This window comes from Gavialis gangeticus, unplaced genomic scaffold (genome assembly GCF_001723915.1).
Source record: "Gavialis gangeticus isolate Ggan-Ray unplaced genomic scaffold, GavGan_comp1, whole genome shotgun sequence".
NCBI classification, from domain to species: Eukaryota; Metazoa; Chordata; order Crocodylia; family Gavialidae; genus Gavialis; species Gavialis gangeticus.
The window spans coordinates 3,601,944-3,611,269 of NW_017729011.1; the positions used below are offsets into that span (position 1 = coordinate 3,601,944).

General features: G+C 44.5%; 1 protein-coding gene across 3 annotated transcripts in view; it reads left to right on the plus strand.

Moving 5' to 3' along the window:
* Nucleotides 1-4,425, plus strand: part of WDR31 (WD repeat domain 31) — a 31,234-nt gene extending 26,809 nt beyond the window's left edge. For all 3 annotated transcript variants that reach the window (XM_019510387.1, XM_019510389.1, XM_019510388.1), the window contains one exon: nt 3,984-4,425. In XM_019510387.1, coding sequence (XP_019365932.1) covers nt 3,984-4,144 — 161 coding nt within the window. In that variant the 3' untranslated portion in view covers nt 4,145-4,425. The remainder of the gene's footprint in view (nt 1-3,983) is intronic.
* The last annotated feature ends 4,901 nt before the right edge of the window (nt 4,426-9,326 follow it).

Consider the following 9,326-nt stretch of genomic DNA (forward strand, 5'->3'; position numbering starts at 1 on the left):
CATTACCTGGGACCTTCTTTTTACCCCCTATGTATTTAAAAAAAGACTTCTTATTGTCCTTAATCTGGGAAGCTAGTCCCAGTTCCATCTCTGCCTTGGCCTTCCTAACTACCCCCCTACATCCCCGAGCAACTGCAGAATAGCCCTCCTTGGTGATGACCCCTTCTTTCCATTGGGTGTAAGCCACCTTTTTAGCAAGGAGACATTCCTGGATGCTTTTGGTGAGCCATGGGGGCTTATGTGCCCTCCTGCTCCCTTTGATCCTCATTGGGATTACCTTCCTTTGGGCTTGGAGGATCGTCTCCTTGAGGAGCAACCACTCTCCTTGGACACCTGTCTCCCCTCCCCTCCGGGACCTCAGCGCTTCTCCAACTATCCTCCTTAGCTCGATGAAACTTGCCCTCCTAAAAGTTCTTTGGATGTGACCAAGTTCAGCAGCAAGTGGGCAAGTAGGGGTGAAATAACAGCTATGGGAAAGTTCCAGGGAATTCAGCTGTAGAGAACTGTGATTCCACTTCGGGACCTGCTGGGCCTTGTGACCAAACGCTCACTGGGTGCATCTACATGTGACTCTACGTTTGCCTCAGTTGTCCATATACTACTATGCATTGGTCATTTATCCAACAGCTGTAGCAACACACTATGGCAACATAGCATCGGGAGTCAAACCACAACAATGCTGCAGCTCCATTGCCATAGCAATGTGCACTATAGTGCATTGCTACAGTGATGTTGCAGCTAAAAATAAACATGCACCACCAGCACAGTGCAGTGCGGGCTGTTACAGCGCCATCATTTAGTACTTCTTTTTAGGAAGTACTAAGTGATGGCGCAGTAACAATGAGGTCATAGGGGCATGTGTAGACACGCCCACTGTCAACATGATAGATGATCTCATGTAGTTCCTCAGTTGGGAATTAAAGGCATTATGGGGTTAATCCCCACCAAACTCACAGGGTACAGTAAAGGTTACAGTCTGTGAGCACAGTGAAGAGTACAGGCCTGCCAAGCACTGTTCTGCCGGCAGGCTTGTGTTACAGGGCTGCTTATCTCTCATTCCACGTACGTGGAGCTGCTTGGGAAACAGTTGAAGTTTAGAGTCTGTAACCGTATCCAGTACAAACAATTATCATAGGACACTTTTGTCCATTAAATGTCTCTCTCTCAAAACAGCACAGTAGTTTACAATGGTAGGGAAAAGGAAGATTTTCTAATATTCCATAGATACGTTTTTTCCTCTGTGTTATTCTATACTTGGGTTTTATAACCCAGTCTATGTCTGTCATTGCGTGTTGGGATGATCGTGATGTTGGCAAATCACTTGTTCTTTGGCCAGTTGCCAGAACACCTTGATCAAATTTTAGCTTAATCTAGGTGGAATTTAATTTTCTAAGCCATTTTGAGATTTAACTAGATGCAGATTCCTGTCAAATATGCTTCTCCTTCTAACCCAGCATGGAGTTGACAGTGGCTATGTCTACACGAGCAGTGGACTGTGCAGTTGTTACTGTGCGGTCATTTAGTATTTGCATAAGCCAATACTAAATAACTGCATTAACCATAGTTTATTGTGCAGTAGCATCCCTGCTCCCTTTTTTTCAGACAGTACTGCACAGTAGTGTTGCATCACGGTCAGTGCCCACAAGTGCTACTGCGCAGTAGCTCATTGCTAGTGCACAGTAGTGTCTCATGTAGATGTGCCCAGTGTTACATAAATATTGGCATATTATTCTCTGCTGGATAATAGAATCAGTGTCTTCAGAAGAGAAGCAAAAAAAATGCTCTATGCAACTCTGGAGAGTGAATCCCTTTGTATTTCATATTTCAGAATCTCAAAGTGCACCTTCAGTGTAACATATCCAATATAAACAAGGGTTTCCAGAGACTCTCTGACTGCTAACAGTTCACCTACACATCCCCTGTAGGGAAATCCTAGCAGTGAGAATAACATGAAGCCGAAGCCAACCTAGCAGTATCCTGGTTATACAGGGCACCCTGAAAGTGCCTATGCCATCTCCCAACCAGAACTCAGTCTGAATCCATAATAAACCACAGTCCATTGCTGCACTAGCTTTCATAATATATAAACCACATGTAAAATGGTGTGTTGTTTATTTTTTCTATTGTGGTAGTATCTAGGATATCCCATCATGAACTAGGACTCTACCATGTTAAGTTCTCTAGAAATACAGAACAAAACAGAGTGCACTTGATCATGTTGATGCGTTTTGTACATACCGGGTACATCTCCATGTGCACTTTACTACAGCATTGACTAATTAGCTCCTCAGTAAAACATCACCATCTACATGTGTGCTGATATTAGGGCACAGTAAATTAATTAACTCCGCTGTTAACACTATCCCTGACAGTACTATCTATCTTATGGCAGAGTACTTAACTCTGCTGAAACACATGTGTAGGTGGTGATAGGAGTTGGCTGGGACACTAGGGTGCTGAAGTGTGGGGGCTGCCTGCCACCTAACTCTGCACTTTAGCCCCCTCATGCCCCAGCCAGCCTCTCCGCCACCCAGTGTTGTCATCCCTGGGCTTCCTGCCAGCTCAGGGCTGCTCCACCCTGACTCAAACTGCTTTGCTCCTAGGGACATGTGCAGACGCTGTGCCCAGAAGCAGCTGACTTCAGCACAAACCTTGCCAGAGTTTATCACATCACCTTAATGGCACGTGTAGATGCACCCACACTGTGGGAATCACTGCCAGGGTTATTGTCATGGCAGGAAGATGCTACAAATGCTCCAGAAAACACAGGCCTTTAGGTGTTCTCACTAAGTACGGGCTGCAAGTCTCCATATAAAATACATAGATACACCTGGTGCTAGAACCTCCTGAGCTTTGGGTGTAAGCTTGTTCTAATACCCCAGTACTGACAGAACAGTATACTGTCCAACCTTTGAGAAACAGTAATGCTTTTATTAATTTAAGTCAAATGTAGTGGTGATAAAGAAATGAGGAGGAAGTATTCTGGGAATGTTAATTCAGGTTAGCCCCTGGAAAGGCATTAACTCAGTATGTAAGTGATATCAAGAGTGGTTTGTTGTAACATCCATTCACCTGATTGAGCATGATTGTAGCTGGGATCTGGCTGATTAGAATCCAGTAGTAATGCAGTAATAGGATGGCTGGCTGTGCTTTTCACTGAGATGAATGTCTGGACTGTATCTCTTTGTGGTGGGAACTCCCAGAAAGGAAAATCTAAGCAACGGAACCAAGCAAAACAAGTAATACTGTAGCTTAGTCCCCTCAACAGACAAGTAATGTCATAAACTCTTAAGAAAATAAGGCCTTCAGGAAGTCAGCTAGTCCAACCCCAGCTCAAAATAGGATCATACCTGTCTGAACCATTTCAGACAAGCGTTTATCTAACCTCCTCTTAAAAACTTCCAAGGATGGAAATTCCATAGCCAGGAAGAACTACCTGACTATGGAGAGATAAGGTGGGGTTGGCTCTAATCTACTGGACCACTGCATCATTTAAATGTTCAGCTCTTAGTGGACACAGCTACATGTGCCCCTGACTGTGCAGTTGTTACTGCGCAGTCATTTAGTACAAAATGCTAAAGCAAGTACTAAATGACTGTGCACCATTACTGCGCAGTCCTGGCAGTGCCTGCGTCATTTCCGACCGTACTCCACAGTGCTTTGTTGCTACCGTGCAGTAGCTTAGTGTCATGGCTTTTGCCCGCCAATGCTATGTCACCGTAGCAATGAGGTACAGCGTTATAGCTTATTGCTACAGTGACATAGTGTCTTATGTAGATGCGCCCAGTGTGTGCAGAAGCACATCATTGTAGAGCTGCATTCTGCTTGTAGAGGGCAACTTAGGAAAAGCTCCTTTGTTTCCTCCAGGTAGCTATCGGTTCTTGTCCTGCTGGTGATGATTAACTTCTGAATGGCAGCAATGAACATCTGAATGCAGGGATGAAGAATTCTGCTAACTGATGACTTCTGTGTTCCCTCCCCAGCTTGCCTGACCACCTTGTGCCTTGAAGGATCTGGACCCCTGGCTTCCCTGGCAGTCTGCGACAGCTCCACTCTCCTCTGTGCCAGCTTTAACTCAGGAATTCACTTACTCAGAATAAATAGCGCAAAGGGCCTGGAACTCCAAGAAGTGGCCAAATTCTGATTTGCAGAGACCTTCCCTGCAGAAGGCTATGTGGCAGGTCAAAGGCTGGAGACTCCTGTCTGCTCAAGAAGGGCTCTGAGTCACTTCCAAGATTTACTGATCAGTCACCTGTAAGGGGACTTCATTAATTCAGCCCCCAGCAGCAATGATGTAAATCAAATGCAGAAGTGGCAGGACTGGTCAGGTTCAGTTTCTGAGGTGACAGCTGCTACCTTTTTAAAGCCAAACTGTAGATGCATTTAGGCCAATTCTTAAGTTTAAAAGAGTTTGGCACAAATTACGGAAAACTACTTGTAAGTCTATTGTAAGGTTAGGGAACAAGACACGTAAGCTAAGACTGTAGTAAAATAAGCTAACTACTTATGTGGAACTCTGTTCCTTAGAAGGAATTTTGCTCGCCCTCTACGGTGGTATGGAGTTGATGTCATGTGGAGACACCACTCCTAGCTTCATCCAATTCCTTCATTCATTGTCCTTTTCCAAGAAATGTGCATAAGGAATTACATGAATTTGGTTGGTCAGCTCAAAGGAGAAACTACAGTAATGTCTCTCTTACCTAATTGGTTTTAAATCAGCATCTCCATTCTGTATCCCAGGAGCCACACTAGCTTGGAGTCTGGCTCACTATACAGTACCTTGAAAGAGTAGGGACTCTGGGGTATGAATACTGTGTACCATACTGACCCTTTGAGGGACAAAGGGACTATTCTGTTACTCTCAGGTTAGAAGCAGAGTGCTGTGCTATGAAGCAGCAAAGCTCTCTGTATAAACCTGGAAACCACGTTTTAGGCTTCAGGATTTAGAATGAGCTTGTTGTTTCTGCAGGTATCAGTGACTGACTAAATGAATGAACAATGCAGCATTGAGAAGTGCCAAGGCATTGGGTTAGGAAAGTTCAACCCATTTTTTATTGATCATAATCATTGTACTGTTTAGTGCAGCTAAATATGGTGCCACAGAAACCTTAGGCTTGGGGAGAATACTTGCGTTGTATGAACTCCGAGTTTTAAATGTGGCGTCCTCAGTAGGGAAGAGAAATTTTTGGTGACAGGGACTTCATCCTCTTTCGTGACAGGGGCACCCTATAAGAAAAGAGTTCAGAGAGACCCATACCTTCCAGGTAACGGGGATTTGCAGAAAGAGGCCTACTGGGCTGTCCAGTGAACACCAGGCTTGCCAGGTACAAGGCAGCCCTTTTTTCTTATATGATACCGAGCACCAAACATTATACTGTTTTCCCAGTATAATGACAACCAGCTCTCAGAAGTGCTTATGCTGTCCTTTTCCTGGTGGCTTATTCCTGGTGGCTTAACGTGAGGTTCAGAATGGTCTCTGGAAAGGAGAGCTCATGCAAATGTTCTGTCATACAGAAGTAGGGCTGGGAGGGACCTCCAGAGGTCACCTAGTCCATCCCCCTGCCTGAGGCAGGATCACCCCTGTCCAAACCATCCCATACAAACCATAATCTAAACTCTACACAAGACTACCCTCAACATAGACTTAGCATCCTAACCTGCCACAAGTAAAGCAGGGGAACCATGGCAGCCAATGTCCTGCTGCTATAAATTATACCCAATATACTCTCAAGAGATCCTGGGCAGAAGGCCATCCCCCCTGCTATAGAGGAAGGCAAAATCCCCCACAGCCATACCAACCTGACCATGGGTTAAATTCCTTCCTGACCCCAAAGATAGTGATCAGGCTGACCCTGAGCATACAGTCACTGAAATTGCTAGGAGGTTTCTCCATTATGGCGGCTGCTGCCTCATGTAGATGACACCAGGTAGTCAACTGGAATAGATGCAAAGTCTCCGTGTTCACTAACAACAGAAAGATCCTTTGTCTGCTACAGCTCCTGCCATGTTCCTGCCTGACAGGGCTGCCAACTAGCTATGAAACTGTGGTTAGTGATACCACCCATGTGGGGTCAGATTGTGAACTGTGGTCACTTGGCCAAAAAAGGCTAACTACAGTGGCTGATGACAGGAGAAGGTCTTCCTTCTTTGTGGCATTGGAGGACAGAACATACCAAATTGTGCCACTTTTTGCATCCTCCATCCTGAATAGTCCCCTAGAGATGTCCCTCCTCTATATAGCCACTTCATTGGTTTTGTGCCTAGAGGCTAAGCTCTCCAAACAGTTTTGAGCAAGCTTCCAAGAAACCTAGGCTCTCTTATGCGATGGGCAGCCTAACTACAGGGGTTACCACTAGCTTCCTCCCCTTTCATGACTCCCAGGCCTGGTACCTGAGTAACTTGATGCTCGTGGCCAAGTCTCTGAGTGTTGTGCTCTGCAGTGGTCTAATGAAATGGGCATTTCTTTGGCTCACTCCAAGGTAGCTGCTGTTATTAGGTAGAGCTGCTGGCTCTGCTTTGGATTCAGGGCACTTTTCACATGAGATTATTCCTGAGCCAATCTTTTTTTTTTTTAATTTCCTGTGATGAAAATAGGTGCTTTGTGCATAATGGTTTTGTATGTGTATTTACAAATAATGTGAGAGTATGTCTGTCTTCCATGAAATCTGTCTGTGGCATTTTTTCTCCTCTCTCTGGTAGAAATCTGAGTTAAAATACCCATGCACTTCTGTCTCAGTCACAATCTGACATCTTTTCACTTACAGCACAATTAAAGAGCCTTTTTGAAGGGTACCTCTGACCTGTGTAAAACTATACACCCCCTGGTTCTTTGTGAATAGCCAGATGATGCTCCAGGCGCATGCTTCGTTTAAGGTTTGCTGGCAGTGCCACTGGGATCCTGTGTCTAGTGTGTCTAATAACCTTAAGGATCCTATCAGTACATCTGCAAGCTGACAGTGATGCAGCAGGGCAGTATAGAGGAAATAATCCTCATATTTAACTTGTGGCAACCCTACACTGTTCTGGAAGCTGGGGTGTGATCTGGAGGAGTTGTTTGTTATTGGGATGGACAGTGAAGTGTTTCTGGCTTGTTGTAGTGCAGAAAGGTCATACTGGAGACCTAATGTTTGAGGGGCCAATTTCTCTAGACGTTAATCTGGGAAAAACAGCACTTCCTTTTGTGTGATGTAGAGGGGGCAGTGGTTAGCTAAAGCAAAGATGAAACTGAAAAGAAAAGCCCCTCAGAAGCCAGCCTGTTGGGTACAACTCAGTGGGATTTGGGCTTCTCACATCACTGCTAATGCCCTACATCAGTGGTCTCCAAAGTGGGGTGCGCACACCCCACAGGGTATGAAAGACAATCCATTGGGGTGCAAGAAGAAAATATTAGAACTTCTATTTATATTACTATAAATATAAATATACATATATTGGGGGGGCATGCTCAAAAATTTTTCCTGATAGGGGTGTGCGATCAAAAAAGTTTGGAGACCACTGCCCTACATGATGCATCTTATTCACCAGCCACCCTCAGATCCAGTCTCTCTATTTAGTGGAAGCTAACACTGGCTACCTGAGATGCAGGGTACAGGCACTTCATACAAATGCCGCCATCTGTCCCCTGGCATCTGCACTCCTCTACTTTTGACAGGTTAGAGTCTGCATCAAGTCCATAATATTTCAGCTAAATGTTTCTCCAATAATCTGTACTTTCAGAAAAGGTTTGTAACAATAGTTGCTCTTACTGGCCCTTTAAATGCTCTCCTTTCCACCCCAATGTTCCTTGAGAGGGTTTGTATCTGCCTTCTTGCAATTACCACGTTCTGTGATCGCCTCGGCCACCACCTCCTCCGCACCCAACCAGATATCTCCCACCTGCCTTGCATCCTTCCTGGGCAATGACCTTTGAAACAGTCCTGACGGATGTTAACGCTTTTCTTGGTTCTTTCGTCTCTCTCGGTTTATCCCATCAAGTTTCCTTTTATCCTCCCTGCCCAGAGTATCACTCTACTGAAACTCAATACTTTTCCCTGTGATATTACCTCTTCTTTATGTAACATCCTACAACAGGCAGATTTACAGTCGGAGAGAATTGGAGCTACAGAGCAGGAACTTGCAGGGTTAGAGACATTCTCTGCTGTGCCATCTTTCTGGACTCCAACCCAATAGCTACACTGAGTTCACAAGTAGCTGTCTGTGCTTAGTGCCCCTCTCTTGGTCTTTTATATCTCCTTTGCTTTGTCATCTACTTCTTCTTTGAATTGGATCCATGGGAACATACGGTGGGTGGCCAGAAGGACATGTTCTGTCCAGTCATGCACTTGTTTGAAATCTGTTTATATGCTCTGAATTACTATGTATGTTCCACTCAGGTTTAAACTGACCTCTTCATTTGGTGTAGTTCTTAGGGATGCTGTAGATGTACTACTAAAACCTGTTCTGACACCGGTTTGTAAAAGGAAAAAACTAGCTTACTTGGTCTCTGTCTTTTTCTAGATGACTTTAGGGGCATAGTGACACATTCACTTGCAACAGTTGCAAATCATTGGAATGCTGTGATGTATCAAACTTATTGTTAGATAATCTTCGCCTGAAAGGGACCAATTTTGCAATGCCATGATGGTACTTAACATGTACTAAACTGCTTTAACATTCATTTGCTTGCATTCTAACTGCACTTAGTAAGCATTAAGTTGAACATGTAACACCCCCCAGTAGAATATTTCACTGTGTGGTTTCTTGTGATGCTCATTTACATTACAGTAACAAGTGGTGGGGCTCAGATGTGGTGCCTGTTAATCTCCTTTGAACCAATTTAGTTGTTGACTTGTATGAATATAACTTACTGAAAGGATCAGGTGGCACTTTTTTGTACTGCAAATACAACTGGAATGTATTTTATAGATGACCTAGTTTATGGCCCACATTATATTCCTGGGCTGGAGCAAATAAAATTGAGCATACAAGTTCTTTGCCTTTGTATATTGAATAACAATCCTGTCTTGGAGAGCCCTACCCTTTAAAAAGTGTGTGTGATGCTGATGCAGACTTAATCTCCAGGTGGAAGGGACTGATGCCAGACTCACAGCCTGCTTTGCCAGCATTGGGTATTTTTCCAATAGTGAAGCATTTTCTGCTGAGCTGCCACTAGCTGACAAGGCTGTGGACATCAGTGCTCAGTCTGTCCCCTTCTCCCACTAGTGAGAGCTTTGGCTCGTTCTTTCTGCTCCATGTGAATTGGGCTACAAGACCATGGATGACAAGTTCAGAAGCACCCATTAGATGAAGCCGGTTGACGAGAGTGATTTGCTGTGGCATTGCTCTTG